We start from the raw sequence: 20,800 nt of genomic DNA, 5'->3' as shown, positions 1-20,800 counted from the left end.
TGGGACAGCTCTCATCTAAAGGCTTTGATTACGTTCAAGTGGACCAGTTTGTTTGGCTAGTGATGGGAGAAAGCAGTTTCGTATCAGTACATTTATTTTTCAAAGCTTTCATACAGTAAAATTGATCATTTTCAGTCTACAGTTGATGAATTTTAACACCTGTATAGATTTATGTAATCACCACCACAATTGGGGTCAATTGTATTATTTAAAAACAATATTTGAAGGCTGTTAACTGTTCTAGGACCAATAAAGTGAAACAAAGCTAGAGGAAGGGTCTCTGTGCCATACTGAACTAGTCGTTGGTGGAGAGTTTGCATGTGGTGGCCCACAAATGAATGTCCTCTGGACTGTACAGTTTGAACTTGAGTGTTTTTAGTCCAGACAGAAGGTTGCCTGTTGAGCCACAGTCTCCACCAATCCCTATTGCCGTTTGCTTTTCAATTTGACCTAGTTCTATTTCTTGCTTGGCCTTCACAACAATTTTTTGTGTGTGACCCCCCCCCCCCACAAACACTGAAGTAGATGGTAGGATAAGAATAGTGAACCAGACCAGACTCCCAGTCTTAGCCTGCATGGAGACTGTTAGGACAACCTTTGTTGTTGTTCCGTCACTAAGTCATGTCTGACTCTTTGCACCCCATGGACTGCAGCATGCCAGGCTTCCCTGTCCTTCACTCTCTCCCAGAGTTGGCTCAAACTCATTTCCATAGAGTCGGTGATGCCATTCCAGCCATCTCATCCTCTGTCGTCTTCTTCTCCTCCTGCCTTCAATTTTTCCCAGCATCAGGAATTCTTCCAATGCGTCAGTTCTTCTCATCAGGTGACCAAAGTATTGGAGCTTCAGCTTCAGCATCAGTCCTTCCGATGAATATTCAGGGTTGATTTCCTTTAGGATGGACTAGTTTGTCTCCTTGGACTCTCAAGAGTCTAGTTTGTCTAGTTTGTCTCCAAGGGACTCTCAAGAGTCTTCTCCAGCACCACATCCTAGGGTATAGTTTTCATACATTTTTAGGAAAACACTTTAGCATAGAAGCAGGTGGGCACGGCTGTCTCTTTGCTCTCACACCCTGTCATGGTGAGTCCTTTGATCACCGTTGCCTTTTCTTTTTTTTCCTCCAAGAGACAGTTCTTAGAGTGACCCTCCACCTGTGAGGTGATGGCAGTTTCTGGTATCTGTTTCAGGGGGCCCCAAAGAGCACCTCCCAGGAGCATCCTCTTCCTCAGACCAGTCCGAGAGCTCCTCTGGGGAGCATCATGCCTTGGATGGAGGCTCTCAGGACCTTTCCCACTCAGAGCATGATGACTCTTCCGAAAAGCTGGGCCTCATCTCTGAAGCAGCCTCCCCTCCCGGGAGCCCCGAGCAGCGCCCACCTGAGCTGGTCTCGGCCATCAGCAGCTGGGTTCAGTTTGAAGATGATGCACCCTGGGCCAGCTCATCACCACCTCCTAAAGAAGCAGGGGGGACAGGTAGGCCAGGTGAGGGGCTGGGGAGGGTTGGGATGGAGGTCTGTGGATGCTTTCCCAGGGATACTTTCCCAAGAGAGGTCTGTGGGGCTGCCAGGATTCTGTTGTGGCCTGCCTGAGGCAGGCCCTGAGCCTGGCTGCCTAGGAGACAGCAGGCGGAGGTCTCCTTGGGCTTGACTCTGCACCTTGTGGAAGGATCTATGTGTTCTGGGCCATTTCTAGCCTTTTACCTTTGTTCCTGGCTGTTCATCTCTCCCTGGAAGGATGCGTATGGATTCATCTATTACGGATTGCAATTGTATTTACTCAGCACCTAACTTGTAAGCTCCCTCTGAGTAAAACGGATGTCTCTAAAAGTGTGGACCGCTAACCATCTCTATCAGGGTCACCAGTTACACGTGGATGTTCTTGTATCCCACACCTTAAGACTCCAAATCTTCAGGAGTGGGGACTGTCGTGAATGGTCAAGTCTCTGACTCTGTGGCATTTGAACGGCCAGAAGCTGCACTGGGAAGCTGGGTGAAGCCAGGGGACTGGTTAGTTCCCACCCTGGTGAGCTGGCTACTTATTTTCTTGGGCACTGAAGCTTGCCAGGGGGGATGTGGGATAACCTTCAGGACTGTATTAGCTTTCTATTTGCTGCTATAACGAATTACCACAAACTTAGTGGCTTAACCAACACAACTTATTTACTTACTATGTCTGAAATTATTTATAACAAGATTCGCAGCAGCATATACTTATTTTTATGCATTCTTTTTTTTAATTGTCTTCCATTGTGTTTTATCACTGAATATCGAATATAGATCCCTGTGCTGTACAGTAGGACCTTGTTTTTATCCATCCTAAATTTAACAGTTTGCATCTGCTAATACCAAACTCCCAGTCTTTCCCTCTCCCTCTCCCCTTCCCCCGTAGCAACCGCACGTCTGTTCTGTGTGCCTGGGAGTCTGCTTCTGTTTTGTAGGTAGATTCACTTGTGTCATATTTTAGATTCCACATATGAGTGATAGCCTATGGCGTTTGTCTTTCTTTGAGACTTGTTTCACTTAGTGCGATAATCTCTGGTTGCGTCCATGTTGCTGCACATGGCATGTTTCATCCTTTTTTTACAGCTGAGTAGTATTCCATTGCATATATGTACCACATAAAAAAAAAAAAACATACTGGAGCACAGCTGTTTACACTGCTGTGTCAGTTTCTGCTGTGCAGCAGAGTGAATCGGCCGGACATACATATGTCCCCTCTTTTTTTGAATTTCCTTCCCATTTAGGTCACCGCAGATCGCCAAGCATGGGTGCAGCAAAGTGCTCTGAGTGTGGGCTTCCCTGGGGGCTCAGACGGTGAAGGATCCACCTGCCATGCAGGAGACCTAGGTTCAATCCCTGGGTCGGGAAGATCCTCTGTAGGAGGGACTGGCGACCCACTCCAGGATTCTTGCCTAGAGAATCCCATGGACAGAGGAGCCTGGCGGGCTACAGTCCAGGGGGTCGCAAAACAGTCAAACCCAACTGAGTGACTAAGCGCAGAGCACCGGGTGGAGTTCCCATTAGTTATCTATTTTATACATAGGAGCCCACACGGCTTGATTGTCTTGTAATTCTGTAGCTCAGAAGTCTGACGTGGATGTCACCGAGCTGAAATCAAGCTGCTGATCTGCGCTCCTTTCAGCAGGCCCTGGGGAAGCCTCTGTTCACCTGCCCTTTCCAGCTCGGGGAGGCTGCCCGTGTTTCTGGCACGTGGCCTCTCCCTCAGTCTCCAAACGCAGCAGTGTTGCTTCTCTCTGTGCTTTTCTTCAGGCGTCAGGTCGTCCCCTGGCTGACTTCTGCCTTCCTCTCCTGTTTCTAAGGGCTCTTGTGATGATGCTGGGCCCACGAGGATAATCCAGGATAATTTCCCCATCTCCAGGTTTTTTAACCTAATCACTTCTGCAAAGTCTCTTGCTATGTAAGAGGACATTGTCACAGGTTCTGAGGATTAGGATGTAGACATGTTTGTAGGGGAGCAAACATTTTTTCTACCACAGAAACCTAGAAAAAGGGATGTTTTTCTCATGATGGATTAAATGTTTTGCTAGTTTGGATTTTTTAAAACAATCCCTTTTTCACATGGGTTTTCAACATCATTAAACAAATATCAAGCATGATTCTATCATATAAAATTTTCATTTCTATATAACGATTTGCATATTAGTATATTTTTTAGTATTTAAGCATCATTTTTCTCAGTGAATTGTTGGTGAAAAACCCATGATGCTCAAAGCAGCGTGGATGAAATAAATGACAGGTCCAGACAGGCTTCCCAACCTGGCTGGAAGGAGGATGTAACCTTTACAGAACACCTAACACCAATAAGACAATGGGCTGAGCATTTGTGCTGGTAGGGAAAAGTTACTGAACACAGGGCAATGAATTGGTACAGAAGGTTTTTTTTTTTAAGTTGTTGTTTTTTTTTCTGATGTGGACCATTTTAAACGTCTTTGTTGAGTTTGTTACAGTATTGCTTCTGTTTTACGTTTGCTTTTTTGGGCCGTGAGGCCTATGGGATCTTAGTCCCCCAACCAGGGATCACCCCCAAACCCCCTGTGTTGGAAGGTGAAGCCCCAGGCACTGGCCTGCCAGGGAAGTCCCAGTAGGTTTGTTTTTAATGTTACATTTACTAAACATTTACTCTTTTGGGCACTGTGCTCAGTGCTTTTCTACATCATCTCATGACCTCTTTACAAGAGTCATAGGAGGAAGGTATTTAATATTATATTTGTAATAAAGGTCCGTCTAGTCAAGGCTATGGTTTTTCCAGTAGTCATGTATGGATGTGAGAGTTGGACTGTGAAGAAAGCTGAGTGCCGAAGAATTGATGCTTTTGAACTGTGGTGTTGGAGAAGACTCTTGAGAGTCCCTTGGACTGCAAGGAGACCCAGTCCATTCTAAAGGAGATCAGTCCTGGGTGTTCTTTGGAAGGAATGATGCTAAAGCTGAAACTCCAGTACTTTGGCCACCTGATGCGAAGAGTTGACTCATTGGAAAAGACTCTGATGCTGGGAGGGATTGGGGGCAGGAGGAGAAGGGGATGACAGAGGATGGGATGGCTGGATGGCATCACTGACTCGATGGACGTGAGTTTGAGTGAACTCCGAGAGTTGGTGATGGACAGGGAGGCCTGGCGTGCTGCGATTCATGGGGTCGCAAAGAGTCAGACGCAACTGAGCGACTGAACTGAACTGAATACCCATGAGGAGACTGGGACAGATAGTGGTTTGGGAATATGCCTACAGTTATATGTTAGGAAGTGGCAAGAGAGAGTTTCCCACCAGGCAGACTGGCTCCAGGACCTTTGAACAGCCTAGGGGTGCCCTGTGTGGTATATTTGCCTCAATCTTCCTGCTACTGAGATAGTTTCCTTTGCTGCCTCATTCCCAGGAGACAGCGGAGGCGAGAAACGAAGGCGGTGGGCAGTTTTCTCTGCTCGGTTGTCCTAAAATGGCCCTGCCGGCTTGATCACTGATTATTTTCAAAGCATTCAGATTCTTTCACATCTTGTCCATACCTTGAGCTTTAAAGATTTCCTAATTGCTCAGAACTGGTTATACGACAGATGGATCAATTTACTTTAACTCTTCACGGCTTGTTTCTGCAAAGCTAACTTTGGAGTTAGTCATAATTATGTTGCCCCCATCTGACTGAGGACCTTAGCTTGTTATTGATAATGGTTTTGACCTTTAATGGTTTTAACTTTAAATCATTAAAACCTTATCCTTTAAGTCAGCAGTTTTCAAAGTGTGATCTATAGATCTCTGGGTTTTCCTAAGATCCTATCAAGGGATGTGTAGGATCAAAAATATTTTCATAAGAAGTCTAAGATGCTTTTTGCCTTTTTTATTATATTGGCATTTGCATTAATAGTATAAAAGTAATGGCAAATAAACTTATGGCTACTGTGTACATATAGTAAAAAATAAAGTTAATTTCATTAATATCCTTGGCAAAGTGGTAAAGACTAATTTTATTGAATCTGGATTCGTAAGTACATCTTTTTACTATTCTCTGATAAATTGGGAAATATATATAAAATATTTGTGCTCTGTATCAAGATATAATGGTTGTCTTAAGAAAAATAGCGATCTTGAAAAAATTAGGCTTGAAAATATTGTGATTAAAAAAATAAATTTAAAAGCCAAAATTATTTGAAAAAGTAAAAACAATGCAAAAAAAATTCCTTAATGAACAAAATATCAGCATTTTAAAGACTAAAGACAAAATCCAACTAAAACCTGGATGACTGCCATACTCCACCCTAATCCTAGCTCTTTTTCCAGTAAAATTCTGCATACAGAAATAGATAGCTAGCCTATAGGCTGCAGTTGGCTGAGTCTATATTTTTTAAATGTTGCATTTAAAATATTATTTAATTACTGAATTATTTAAGTTATCTTTTAAATTTTGCACCCACAGTGAGTGCCTCCCTTGCCTCACCCTTGTGCCAGCCTTGCATTGTACTAAGGACAGGGGATTTATTGATGTTACTAGAGAACGAATCAAGAAATGACAACTTTGAAATGTGTTGAAAGCATAATTTTGGCCTGAGAACATTGGCTCAGACATTCATTACTAATTCCATCTGTTTCCATGGATGAACATTTAACTGAGCTCTGTGGAGGTGGGACTCTCCTCTGCAGAAAGAGTCTTATCAGCTGGTTTCCCAGCAGATGTGAGGCTGGACGTGTAGGATCAGGGCCTGCCTCAGCCCGTGTTTCTAGCTCAGGGACCCAAGTGCCTGGAGGACTGTGCAGAGCTGCAGGGCGGCGAAGAAAATGGTAGTAAATCCAAGGACCCTTGTATAGATGTACCACATCTTCATCCATTCCTCTGTTGGTGGACATTTAGGCTGGTTCTGTGTCCTGGCTATATTGCACGTAGTGCTGCCATGAACATCACTCAGCCATGAAAAGGAATGACATTGGGTCATTTGCAGAGACGTGGACGGACCTAGAGTCTGTCACACAGAGTGAAGTGAGTCAGAAAGAGAAAAGCAAATGTATAATATTGCTTATACGTGGAATCTAGAAACATGATACAGATGAACTTATTTGCAAATCAGAACTAGAGATGTAGAGAACAAGTTTATGGATACCAAAGTGGGGGAAGGGGAGGTGGAATGGACTGGGAGATTGGGATTGACATATACATATACTACTATGTATAAAATAGATAGCTAATGACAGCCTACGCATAGGAAACTCTGCTTAGTGCTCTGTGATGACCTCAATGGGAAGGAATTCTATAAAAGAGGGGATATGTGTATACACTGGGAATGTATGAGGGCTTCCCTCATAGCTCAGTTGGTAAAGAATCTGCCTGCTTGCAATGCAAGAGACCTGGGTTCGATTCCTGGGTCAGGAAGATCCCCTGGAGAATGAAATGGCAACCCACTCCAGTATTCTTGCCTGGAAAATCCCATGGACAGAGGAGCCTGGCGGGCTACAGTCCATGAAGTCGCAAGAGTTGGACACGACTTAGTGACTAAACCACCATCACTACCATACCTGAAAAGACCCTGATGCTGGGAAAAATTGAGGTAGGAAGAGAAGGGGACGACAGAGGATGAGATGGTTGGGTGGCATCACCAACTCAATGGACATGAGTTTGAGTAGGCTCTAGGAGTTGGTGATGGACAGGGAGGCCTGGTGTGCTGCAGTCCATTGGGTTACAAAGAGTCGGACACGACTGAGCAACTGAACTGAACTGATATATATATGGATGGATGATTCACTTTGCTGTACAGCAGAAACTAACACAACATTGTAAAGCAAGTATATTCCAATAAAAAGTAAAAAAAATCCAGGAGCCCTCTCTTGCCCATCAAGGAACCTACCAAGTAAAGGATTGCTGGGTACATCCCTATTACCCCAACTAGCCTCACCGACTAGACTAGCTCCTTCATGGGTTTCCTCACATAAGCTGTGTTTAACAGTAAGGAAGAGTGAGGGGTTGGTAGAGCTCAGGTCAGGGTACTTGCAGGAGAAGTGAGGCTTCACCGCACTCGACACAGATAATGCAGACATCTCCCCAGCTTCCATCCTGGAGGCTGTTGAGCAACTCAGGTTTTAATTTGAATCCAAAAGGTTCTGGTACTTGTGCTATGTCAGCAACATCACATACATTAACTGCAGGCATTACACGACAGTGGTGCCGTGTTTTACAGCAAGTATCTTCACCGTGATAGAAACAGACCGAGACTTCTTGTAGTCGCTGCTGCTGGCTCTGTTCTTTGGGTAATACTGAGTTTTCCTGGTGTGGTAGCCTGAATAGTGGGCCCTAAAGCTGTCAGGTCCTCGGCCCTGGAACCTGTGAACCTTGTCTTATTTGTAGAAGGGATTTTTGCTCATGGATTAAACTAAAGATTTTGAGATAAGGAAATCGTGCTGGGTTATCTGGGTGGGTCCGCAGTATAATCATACATAAATAAGAGGGACATGGGGGAGATGTTGCTCACATAGAGAAGGCAGTGTGAAGGCAGAACAGAAAGGGATTTGAAGATGCTGACCCTGAGAACTGGAGTGAGGAAGCCGTAGCCAAGGAATGCCAGTGGCCACCAGATGCTGGAAGACTCAAGGAACAGATTCTCTCCTCGAGCCTCTGGAGGAAGCCTTGCCCTGTTGACATCTTAACTTTGGCCCAGTGATTCAGAGTTCAGTCTCCTAGCTTCTGGAACTATGAGAGAACAACTTTCTGCTGTTTGAACACACCAGGTTTTTGGTGCAGCAGCCATGGTTACTTTAAATACCAAGTTTCTAAAATATTTTCCCCCTTTCTTTCCCTCCCTCCACTTTTCTTTTCTTTTTTTTTTTTAACTTAAAAAAAAAAGAATCTCTTGTTTAACTTTCTTGCTTTTTATTTTATTTATTGGAATATAATTGCTTACAGGGTTGTGTTTGTGCTGTACAACATTGTGAATCAGCCACATTGTTGTTCAATCGCCCAGTCGTGTCTGACTGTTTGCAACTCCATGGACCACAGCAGGCCAGGCTCCTCTCTCCTCCTCTCCATTATCTCCAGATAGGTGGTCCTATCTAACTGTCTCACCCTCTGCCCTCTTTTCTCCTCCTGCCTTCAATCTTTTCCAGCACCTTTTCTAAGGAGTTGGCTCTTCACATGAGGTGGCCAAAATATTGGATCTTCAGCTTCAGGAACAGTCCTTCCAATGAACACCCAGGACTGATCTCCTTTAGGATGGACTGGTTAGATCTCCTTGCAATCCAAAGGACTCTCAAGAGTCTTCTCCAACACCACAATTCAAAAGCATCAATTCTTTGGCGCTCAGCCTCCTTTATGGTCCAACTCTCACATCCATACATGACTACGGAAAAACCATAGCTTTGATTATATGGACCTTTGTCAGAAAAGTGATATCTATCTCTGCTTTTTAATAAGCTGTCTAGGTTGGTCATAGCTTTTCTCCCAAGGAGCAAGTGTCCATAAGTATACATCTACACCCCTCCTCTCTATGTGGAGGCAGGCTGAGTAAGTCAAGCTGGTCTAGGGGTGCACCTCTAATAGGGCAGGCCATTTATTAAGCGCATGTTCTGTGGTAGCTACAATGCTTTACCTCCAAAGTTTACAGCCCCATGCATGCAGGCAGGGTGTGACGTTCCACAAGAACAAAGTTTCCATGGAAACTGATTTTTTGGCTTCAGCCTTCTTCCCAGTCACATAAGCATCACTCATGGAAACCGACTCTTACCTGTAATGTGATTGTAGTTTCTCAGTTTATTCTCATTTTATTCCTTAACATCTGTTCTATTTGCTTCTAGCAAATGCCTAGCACTTTCCAATCCACTGTCTTTGTGTCAGGAAAAAATGGAAAAATGTGTGTCTTGGACTCATCCCATGTGGCCTCTCTACTAATATCTTTTATAAGAAAAAGGATGATCTTGGCCTCAGAGAAATAGGTGGGGGAGGGGCGGGGGGGGGTGACAGAGGAGAACTGATGAGTGCCTGGATTCCTGGAAGCAAAAAAATGGAGCTTTACTCCACCAGCTTGTCCCTTACCTTAACATCCTGGCTTGCAAAGAGAAGCTGGGAAAGAAGCAATCACAGGGGAGTCCGTAGGGAGAGAAATGTTCCCTGGGACACTCTTTCCTCTCCCTCGGTCCCTACTCCTCAGCACCTCCACAGTTTTCCTGAGAGATGAAAACCAAAAAAAACAAAAAAACCCTCCCAAAACCCCACAAAAGGATTTCTCTTTTAAGCGGTGCCACCTAAGAATAAAGCCAAGGGGGCATTGGATTTTAGCCTGGCAGGAGAATGTGCAATTTGCCTTCATTAAAATGCAGGAGGCTGTAGGCAGGGAAAGGAAGGGACAAAGAGACTGTCAGTAGTGGTAAATCTTATTTTTGTGGCATTTGAATGCCAGAAGCTGCACTGGGGACTCAGAGGAGCCAGAGAGTGGTGTGTCCCACCCTGGTGACCTGGCTACTTAATTCATTGTTCACTGACCACTGATGCATACCAAGGGTGACTGAATAACTAGGAGCAACAGCTAGAAGGAAAAACACATCCAGAAATGCTTAAATCCATCAAGGAGACAACTTTCTTTTGGACATCAACGAGGGCAGAATGTGAAGTGCCATTATGGTTGGTCTGGGAAAAAGGGGCTGTGTGATCTTTTTCAGAAAAATATGGATAAAAAATATAGATAAAATATGGAGCCTTTCTAAAAACACATATACAGGAAAAAGAATGGGCACCAGTTCCCTGGACCTGATGATGTTAGGAATGAAAGGGCATATAAAATCATGCCTCTTGAATCTTTTGTAAAAGTTGTTTCCTCTGTTAAAACCCCTGAAATTTGGTGAAGGCCAATGTGAAATTCACATATCTGACTTAAGATCAGTTTGGCTCAAGCCATGTTGATACATATTCTCTTTGTGTACATGTGTGTGTGTGTGTGTGTGTGTGAGTGTGTTCTCAGTTGTGTCCTACTCTTTGTGACCACATGGACTGTAGCCCACCAGGCTCCTCTGTCTCACAGGGTTATCCAGGCAAGAACACTGGAGTGGATTATCATTTTGTCTTCCAGGGGATCTTTCTGACCCAGGCAATGAACCCGAGTCTCCTGCATCTTCTGCCTTTGCAGGGGGATTCTTTGGCGTCCCTTGTGGCTCAGCAGGTAAAGAATCTACCTGCAATGCAGAAGACCTGGGTTTGGTCCCTGGGTTGGGAAGATCCCCTGGATAGGGGAAAGGCTACCCACTGCAGTATTCTGGCCTAGAGAATTCCATGGACTGTATAATGCATGGGGTTGCAAAGACTCAGAAACAACTGAGCGACTTTCACTTCACTTCTTTACCACTGGGCCACCTGGGAAGCCCAAATGTTCTCTTTCAGTTCAGTTCAGTTCAGTCACTCAGTTGTGTCTGACTCTTTGCAACCCCATGGACTGCAGCACGCCAGGCCTCCCGTTTATCACCAACTCCCGGAGCTTACTCAAACTTATGTCCATTGAGTCGGTGATGCCATCCAACCATCTTATCCTCTGTCGTCCCCTTCTCTTCCTGCCCTCAGTCTTTCCCAGCATCAGAGTCTTTTCCAGTGAGTCAGCTCTTGGCATCAGGTGGCCAAAGTATTGGAGTTTCAGCTTCAACATCAGTCCTTCCAATGAACACCCAGGACTGATCTCCTTTAGGATGGACTGCTGGTTGGATCTCCAAGGGAATCTCAAGAGTCTTCTCCAACACCACAGTTCAAAAGCATCAGTTCTTCGGTGCTCAGCTTTCTTTATAGTCCAACTCTCACATCCATATATGACTACTGGAAAAACCATAGCCTTGACTAGATGGACCTTTGCTGGCAAAGTAATGTCTCTGCTTTTTAATATGCTGTCTAGGTTGGTCATAACTTTTCTTCCAGGAAGTAAGTGTCTTTTAATTTCATGGCTGCAGTCACCATCTGCAATGATTTTGGAGCCCCCCAAAATAAAGTCAGCCACTGTTTCCACTGTTTCCCCATCTATATACCATGAAGTGATGGGACTAGATGCCATGATCTTAGTTTTCTGAATGTTGAGCTTTAAGCCAACTTTTTTACTCTCCTCTTTCACTTTCAAAATATTTCTTTAGATTTTTTATTAGAACAAATAATGTCCAGAAGTCATGTTTGGATGTGAGAGTTGGACCATAAAGAAAGCTGAATGCAAAAGAATTGGTGCTTTTGAACTGTGGTGTTGGAGAAGACTGTGGTGGGTCCCTTGGACTGCAAGGAAATCCAACCAGTCCATCCTAAAGGAAATCAGTCCTGAATATTCACTGGAAGGACTGATGTTGAAGCTGAAACTCCGATACTTTGGCCACCTGAGGCAAAGAAAGAACTGACTCATTGGAAAAGACCCTGCTGCTGGGAAAGACTGAAAGTGGGAGGATAAGGGGACTACAGAGGATGAGATGTTTGGATGGCATCACCGACTCAATGGATATGAGTTTGAGCAAGCTCTGGGAGTTGGTGATGGACAGGGAAGCCTGGTGTGCAGTTCATGGCGTTGCAAAGAGTCGGACACCGACTGGGGTGACTGAACTGAACTGAACGTTGAACACTTTAAAGTAAAGTGAAAGTCACTCAGTCGTGTCTGACTCTTTGCTATCCCGTGGACTATACAGTCCATGGAATTCTCCAGGCCAGAATACTGGAGTGGGTAGCCTTTCCCTTCTCCAGGGGATCTTCCCAACCCAGGGATCGAACCCAGGCCTCCCGCATTGCAGCCAGATTCCTCACCAGGTGAGCCACAAGGGAAGCCCATGGAACACTTACACTTTGGACTTAAATTGGTGTAGGAATACTGTTCACACCTTGGAAATATTGTTCCAGTTTGAAAATGCTGTGTGATCAGTCTGAATTACATGGTAAAAAATGTCAAAAAAAAAAAAAAAACTTAAAACTCATTTGCTGAACTCTGAAGTAAATGCATAGATATTCTGTTAAACCATGAGAGGAACCAAAGTGCTTTTTAAAAAAAAGATTCTGATGGATCTGTTCAAATCAAAATTGAATCTTTATGTTTTTCTCTCAAAGAAACATTTTTGAAAATGGATCTACACCAGGTGTGTTTTATTCCCGTGTTGTGCTTTAGCAGTAGTGTTTCTGAAGTGGGCCAGTTGCACAGAATTTTCCTAACTTAATGTTTTACCTCCTCAGACTTCTAAATTGTGCCACGCACCAGGAGGAATGTAGATGTCAGCTTCGCTGTCACCTAAAATTGTTACACAGATTGTCTCAGAGACAAGGCCAATGTGCATTTTCAAGTGTGTGGGTGTGCTTAGAATACATTTGCAAATGCATGCAGCCAAGTTGAAAGAGCAAAGTTCATCCCCGAAATTAAAAAAAAAAATTAAGGCGCTATTATCTGCAGGAAGCTTCCTGTTCACTCATCGCGTTGTGCACTGACCTTCTTCCAGGGACACAGTGATTTTGTGGCAAGGCCAAGGCCACGAGGCTGAATTGGACCCATTATGCGGATCCTGCAGGATATGCATAATTTCAAACATGGGAAAAAAAAAAAAACCTTGATTTCCGGAACCTTTATTTCCCCTGTCCTTCAAATGTCTTCCCTCAGAGCTTGGACTGAGGCCTTCCCATTGTGTCTGGGGGAGCAGAGGGAAGCTAACTGTCTGACCAGAGAAAGACCCGCTTGTTTGGGGGAGGACCAGAGATGATGTCAGCCATGTAAGAAGGAGGCAGCTGAGAGTCCTGAAGAAGAGGAGCCCAGCGGTTAGTTTCTGTGAGGTTGTTGGGGGAGAGTGGTGGGCGGGGGTGGGATAAGATCCCAGCCGTTTGGTGACTATGGAGGCCAGGCGCCCCGCAAGGCTTGCGTGTATTTCGGCTCTGGGTCTCGCTTTCTTTTAATACCCTGCATGGTTCTTCTCTGCTTGTAAAGGTAATTCATGACCTTCCGGGACTCCACCTCAGACCCGGGATGCTCTCAGGAATGAATTTTATTAACCGAGCCCGCCTCCCTCAGGGCCTGCACGTCCCCACAGAACTCCGCTCTGCTCCGGTTGTCGCCTCTCCCGCTGCTCCCCCGAGTGCCTCTCCGCTCCTGCCGGCTCCCTCAGCCTTTGAGGCTCTCTCTCGAAGTTCTCTCCGAGCTCTGCTCAGCACCACTGCCCCGCAGCCCCTCTCTGCTTCTTCATCCTTTGTTTTTAAGTGAGGCCCTCGTTTGCTTTCTGTAAGTCTGTTTTTGTTCCTTTCTTGGCCGTGCCCTGTAGTCGTGCCCGGCTTTCTCTGGTTGCGTCTGCGGGCTTCTCTTTCGGTGGTCCCTCGTGCTGCGGAGACCAGCTCAAGGCCCGCGGGCCGCAGTAGTCCTGGCACGCGGGCTTAGTTGCCCCAGAGCACGAGGGAACTTCCCAGACCAGGGATCAAACCCATGTCCCCTGCCTTGGCAGGCAGACTCTTAACCCCTGGAGCACCAGGGAAGGCCCTTACATGTCTCTCCCTGAAATTAGGCTGTGTGCTTATGAGTTTACTGTCTTCCCCACTAGAGAAAAGGGACTTTGTCTCATTTACTCTCTATCCCAGAACATGGTCCATGGAACTTAGTAGCGGCCTTCTTTGTATTTATCGGATAAATGAAGGAAAAGGTAAAAGGTGGACATGAAATCTACTGCAGAAGGACTCCTGTTTATGTGGCTAATGAGCTGTTAGGTAGAACTTGAACGATGCCCTCTTCGGTAAATCACAGGAAAGTGATTTTTTTGTTTTGCTTTGTTATCATCAGTTGTTTGCTTTCCATTGTTGTGCACACAGTAGGTATAGCCACCTACCACATACGTACACATAGACCCACAGACATAGCATATACAGATAACATGTACTCATACACATAGTAATGTACATTTATATACATACATAAAACATATACACTGACATTCATGCACATACACACGTATTACATATACACCTAGCATAACATGTACATATTGAATTACAACCCCAAGGTTCTCCTCTTCCAGAGAATATGCTAACTCACGCATCTCACCCTCACCCTCAGTCTGGGACACAGAACACAATCAGCTGCCCAAGCATGCGTCAATTAACCAGTTCATTCATGCAAAGCATATTTAGGTGCTGGGAATGCAATTATAAGAAAGTTGGACACAGTCCCTCTTCTCCCCAAGCTGAGATTACCTAACAGTCCAGCGGTCTATTTCCCATGAAGCCTTCTGGGGTGAGCCAAAGCTTCTCTGAACCCGTCCGGCGGCCACTGCTTTGTATCGCAAGCTGTGAAAGCCACAAATGAAGAGTTAAATGAGATCTATTTTGTATTCATGGATGACCGTGTTTACAACATTGGAGAAATCATTTAGCCCTAGTTAGTGAACATCTAACTAGAAGCAGAAAGTGGAAGACTCTAGCAGGGGTAACCTTGGCTCTCCTGACCTGGCATCTCTGCCCAGGCCGCCTTCAAATCTCAGAGGATGATGAGCAGAAAAAAACATGCCGGAAGGTATTACTCTCTAAGACACATATCAAACTTTTAATACCATCTCAGCAGCTGCTTCCAGAGAACGCAACCCAGGACAAGGAATATCAGATGAAAGGGGAATAAAGGTGCCTTGATGGAAAGGGGAAATTTGGAGACATGCACATAAGTGAGGGGTTTGTCATCTGAAGAGATGCAAAGAGAAGATGACCATCTACAAGTCGAAGAGAGAGGTCTGGAACAGAGTCTTCCCCCCCAGCACACAGAAGGAACCAGTTTTGCTGACTTCTTGCCTCCAGAACAATGTGAGAGAAACTGATTCCTGTTGTTTAAGCAGTGAAGTCTGTGGTAACTTCTTATGGCAGTTCTAGAAACTGATCACATGCACCATGGCCTTGTCTAATTCAGTGAAACTAAGCCATGCCGTGTGGGGCCACCCAAGATGGGCAGGTCATGGTGGAGAGGTCTGACAGAATGTGGTCCACTGGAGAAGGGAATGGCAAACCACTTCAGTATTCTTGCCTTGAGAACCCCATGAACAGTATGGAAAGGCAAAAAGATAGGACACTGAAAGATGAACTCCCCAGGTTATAGTCAACAGAAGAGTCTGAAATACAGTACTTGGGTATAATCTCAAAGACAACAGAATTATCTCTATTCATTTACAAGGCAAACCATTCAATATTATGGTAATCCAAGTCTATGCCCTGACCAGTAATGCTGAAGAAGCTGAAGTTTAACAGTTCTATGAAGACCTATAGGACCTTCTAGAACTAACACCCAAAAAAGATGCCCTTTTCATTATAGGGGACTGGAATGCAAAAGTAGGAAGTCAAGAGATACCTGGAGTAACTGGCAAATTTGGCCTTGGAGTACAAAATGAAGCAGGGCAAAAGCTAACAGAATTTTGCTAAGAGAACACACTGGTCATAGCAAACACCCTCTTCCAACAACACAAGAGAAGAGTCTATACATGGACATCACCAGATGGTTAATACTGAAATCAGATTGATTATATTCTTTGCAGCCAAAGGTGGAGACGCTCCATACAGTCAGCAAAACCAAGACTGGGAGCTGACTGTGGCTCAGATCATGAACTCCTTATTGCCAAATTCAGACTGAAATTGAAGAAAGTAGGGAAAACCACTAGACCTTTCAGGTATGACCTAAATGAAATCCCTTATGATTATACAATAGAAGTGAGAAATAGATTCAAGGGATTAGATCTGATAGAGTGCCTGAAGAACTATGGGTGGAGGTTCGTGACGTTGTACAGGAGGCAGGGATCAAGACCATCCATGAGAAAAAGCAATGCAAAAAGGCAAAATGGTTGTCTGACGAGGACTTACAAATAGCTGAAGAAAGAAGAGACATGAAAAGCAAAAGAGAAAAGGAAAGATATAGCCATTTGAATGCAGAGTTCCAAAGAATAGCAAGGAGAGATAAGAAAGCCTTCCTCAGTGATCAGTGCAAAGAAATAGAGGAAAACAATAGAATGGGAAAGACTAGAGATCTCTTCAAGAAAATTAGAAATACCAAGGGAATATTTCATGCACAGATGGGCACAATAAAGGACAAAAATGGTATGGACCTAACAGAAGCAGAAGATACTAAGAAGAGGTGGCAAGAATACACAGAAGAACTGTACAAAAAAGATCTTCATGACCCAGATAACCACAATATTGTGATCATTCACCTAGAGCCAGACATCCTGGAATGTGAAGTCAAATGGGCCTTAGGAAGCATCACTACAAACAAAGCTAGTGGAGGTGATGGAATTCCAGTTGAGTTATTTCAAATTCTAAAAGATGATGCTGTTAAAATGCTGCACTCAATATGCCAGCAAATTTGGAAAACCCAGCAGTGGCCATAGGACTGGAAAAGTGAGTCTTCATTCCAATTCCAAAGAAAGGCAATGCCAAAGAATGCTCAAACTACCGCACAATTGCACTCATCTCACATGGTAGCAAAGTAATGCTCAAAATTCTCCAAGCCAGGCTTCAGCAATATGTGAACCATGAACTTTCAAGCTAGTTTTAGGAAAGGCAGAGGAACCAGTGATCAAATTGCCAACATCCATTGGATCATAGAAAAATCAAGAGAATTCCAGAAAAACATCTACTTTTGCTTTATTGACTACACTAAAGCCTTTGACTGTGTGGATCACAATAAACTGTGGAAAATTCTGAAAGAGATGGGAATACCAGACCACCTGACCTGCCTCCTGAGAAATCTGTATGCAGGTCAAGAAGCAACAGTTAGAACTGGACATGGAACAACAGACTGGTTCCAAATAGGAAAAGGAGTACATCAAGGCTGTATATTGTCACCCTGCTTATTTAAGTTATATGCAGACTACATTATGTGAAATGCCAGGCTGAATGAAGCACAAGCTGGAATCAAGATTCCTGGAAGAAATATCAGTAACCTCATATATGCAGATAACACCACCTTATGGCAGAATTTGAAGAGGAACTAATGAGCCTCTGATGAAAGTCAAAGAGGAGAGTTTAAAAGCTGGCTTAAGACTCAACATTCAGAAAACTAAGAACATGGCATCTGATCCCATAACTTCATGGCAAATAAACAGTGACAGACTGTATTTTGGGAGGCTCCCAAATCACTGCAGATGGTGATTACAGCCATGAAAATAAAAGATGCTTGCTCCTTGGAAGAAAAAAGCTGTGACCAACCTAGACAGCATATTAAAAAGCAGAGACATTACTTTGCCAACAAAGGTCCATCTAGTCAAGGCTATGGTTTTTCCAGTAGTCATGTATGGATGTGAGATTTGGACTATGAAGAAAGCTGAGCACCGAAGAACTGATGCTTTTGAACTGTGGTGTTGGAGAAGACTCTTGAGATTCCCTTGGAGATCCAACCAGCAGTCCATCCTAAAGGAGATCAGTCCTGGGTGTTCATTGGAAGGACTGATGTTGAAGCTGAAGCTCCAATACTTTGGCCACCTGATGTGAAGAACGGACTCATTGGAAAAGACCCTGATGCTGGGAAAGACTGAGGGCAGGAGGAGAAGGGGACGACAGAGGATGAGATGGTTGGATGGCATCACTGACTCAATGGATATGAGTTTGGGTAAACTCGGGGAGTTGGTGATGGACAGGGAGGCCTGGTGCGCTGCAGCCCATGGAGTTCCAAAGAGTCAGACACCGCTAAGCGGCTGAACTGAACTGAGTAAGCATTAAAGTAGAAATAAAGCACATGACATCAAAGTGTGTATAAGTATTTGAAATTTCAGTCTGCTCAGGATCCCAGGGGATAAAAAGAGAGAAGAGTATTTGCTGTATGAATTGTTTTAGTTGATAGCTTATTGTTGTGCCCTGTTCAGTCGTGTCTGACTTTTTTGGACCCCATGAACTGTAGCCCACAGGCTCCTCTGTCCATGGGATTTCCCAGGCAAAAATACTGAAGTGGGTTGCCATTCCCTTCTCCAGGGAATGTTCCTCACCCAGGGATCGAACCCGCCTCTCCTGCATTTCCTGCATTGCAAGGCAGATTCTTTACCTGCTGAGCCATCAAGGAAGCCCTGACAACTTGTTTATTATTTATTCAACCAATGGAGCTTTGGGCCCCCACTTTGGGCCAGTCACTATTCAAGGCACTGGGGATACAGCAGGAAGTCCTGCCTGATCCATTCTGCTAGGGGGAAGCCACAGCAGAAACTGGATCGAGAAGTAGATGAATGTGTGTCAGATAACGTGTTCAGTGGGAAGAGGAGAAAAACGAGGCAAAGAAAGGGAGCCGGGTGAGAGAGGATGTGAAACTTACAGAAGGTCCAGGAGCTGCTCTGAGCAGTAGCTTTGGCATGAAGACTTGAGGGAAGTGAGGCCTGAGCCTTGCAGAAACTGGGGAAGGAGTCTTCTAGGAGGAAGGAGCAATAAGCGGTGGGACCCTGGGGAGGTGGCCCTGTTCATGTTGTGTGATTCAAGTGGAATGAATGGGGGAGAAGTTTGAGAAGGCAGCGAGTCGGGAAATTGTGGGGTCTTGGATGGCGTAGGTTTTTAAGGGCACAGTAAGGACGTGGACCTTGACTGTGGGCGAGGAGGAAAGCTGTGTGTATGTGGGGAGGGGGGCAGGGGTTGCACCTGAGGGGAGATGTGAGCAGCCTAGGCTTGCACACACAGGTGATTCTGTTCACACTGGGGGGCTCTTATGTGGAGAACAGACTGAGGAGGAGGGTAAATGTGGAAGTGGGGAGACCAAGGACAGCCACTGGGATGACTGCGGAGAGGATGGGGTCTGGGATTGGGGTGGTAGCTTGGAGACGGTGGGAAGTGATTGGATTCCAAGTGTCCTTTGAAGGTAGCATTAACAGAAGCTGTGAGGCGCCAAAGGTGAGAAGAATCAAGGTGTCCTTCTGAACATCGGAAAGGGAGAGGGAGCTGGTGTGGAAGGGAGAAGAGGAACTTAGTTTCCAACTTGTAGAGATGTCAGTCAAGATTTCAAGTAGATTTGGATATAAGTTTATGTCTGGAAGTAGCAACTACCACTTAACCCTGTTTAGGGCTTCCCTGGTGGCTCAGACAGTAAAGAATCCACCTGCAATGAGAGAGACCTGGGTTCAATCCCTGGGTGCAGAAGATCTCCTGGAGAAGGGAATGGCAACCCACTCTAGTACTCTTGCCTCGAGAATTCCGTGGACAGAGGAGCCTGGTGGGCTACAGTCCATGGGGTCGCACAGAGTCAGACAAGACTGAGCGACTAACCACCCTTTTGGAGTACTTCCTTTGTGCCAAGCATTTTGCCAAGTGCTTCATCAGTATTGGCCTAATCCGTTTATGGGGGGGGCCCTGTTTTCTGCTCCATTTTACGGGTGAAAACACAGAAGAACAGATGTATTGAGTAACTTGTCCCAGGCTACAGGGCTGTGTGCAGCAGGCAGTCTGGACCCAGAGTCCTTACATACAACCTCATAGGAAAGGAGAGAAGGCAGATTTCTGTCTTTGTTTCTCTATATTCCTTGCGAATCAGATGTGAAGCATCATGATGACAGCAACCTGCTGCTCACCGGCCTGGCTGTCAGAGGTCTGGTCTTCCTCTGGGAGAAGAGTCAACTCCAGACTGAGAACTTTCTCTCACTGTTCAACTGATCATGTGGCCTGAGGATATTCAATCCAGAAACTAGACACCATGATATATTCAAATTTGCTAAGCCGATAAATAAAATGTATGAGATCAAATGAGAACAGACGGTAGGATGTAGAGACATCGCCTCTCCCAGCTACTTTGGTTTTTGTTCTTCAGTCACTCAGTCGTGGCTGACTCTTCACGACCCCACGGACTGCAGCTCGCCAGGCTCCTCTGTCCTCCACCATCTCCCAGAGTTTGCTCAAATTCATATCCATTGAGTCAGTGATGCCATCCAGCCATCTCATCCTCTGTTGCGTCTTCTCCTCCTGCCTTCAATCTTTCCCAGCATCAGGCTCTTTTCCAATGAGTCGGCTCTTTGCAGCAGGTGGCCAAAGTATTGGAGTTGCAGCTTCAGCATCAGTCCTTCCAATGAATATTCAGGGTTGATTTCTTTTAGGATTGACTGGTTTGATCTCCTTACAGTCCAGGGGACTCTCAAGAGTCTTCTCCCAGCTTTATTATTCTTAGTTTTTCTTTCGAGGGAAATTTGAGAGTGTTAGCTAACAAATGTAAAGAAGCTGTATCTGGGGACTTCCCTAGTGGTGCAGTGGCTAAGGCTCCACACTCCCAATGCAGGGGAGCTGGGTTTGATCCCTGGTCAGGGAACTAGACCCCACATGCCACACCTAAAAGTTCAGATGCTGCAACTAAAGATCCCGCGTGCCACGGCGAAGACCAGGTGCAGCTACATAAAGGAAGAAAGAAGAGCTAATGT

General features: G+C 45.1%; 1 protein-coding gene across 7 annotated transcripts in view; it reads left to right on the top strand.

Moving 5' to 3' along the window:
• Positions 1 to 20,800, top strand: part of STON2 (stonin 2) — a 184,479-nt gene that overhangs the window by 51,279 nt on the left and 112,400 nt on the right. For 3 of the 7 annotated variants that reach the window (XM_024997880.2, XM_005212234.4, NM_001191218.4), the window contains one exon: positions 1,186 to 1,470. The exons of 1 other annotated variant lie outside the window; for it this stretch is intronic. In XM_024997880.2, the coding sequence (XP_024853648.1) occupies positions 1,186 to 1,470 (285 nt within the window). Of the gene's footprint in view, positions 1 to 1,185; positions 1,480 to 20,800 lie in introns of all 7 variants that reach the window. 3 more of the 7 variants (XM_024997877.2, XM_024997878.2, XM_024997879.2) reach the window with 1 other exon arrangement.

This window comes from Bos taurus, chromosome 10 (genome assembly GCF_002263795.3).
Source record: "Bos taurus isolate L1 Dominette 01449 registration number 42190680 breed Hereford chromosome 10, ARS-UCD2.0, whole genome shotgun sequence".
Lineage (NCBI taxonomy): Eukaryota > Metazoa > Chordata > Mammalia > Artiodactyla > Bovidae > Bos > Bos taurus.
The sequence above is the reverse complement of the archived record's forward strand: the minus strand, read 5'-3'. Positions and strand labels throughout refer to the sequence as shown.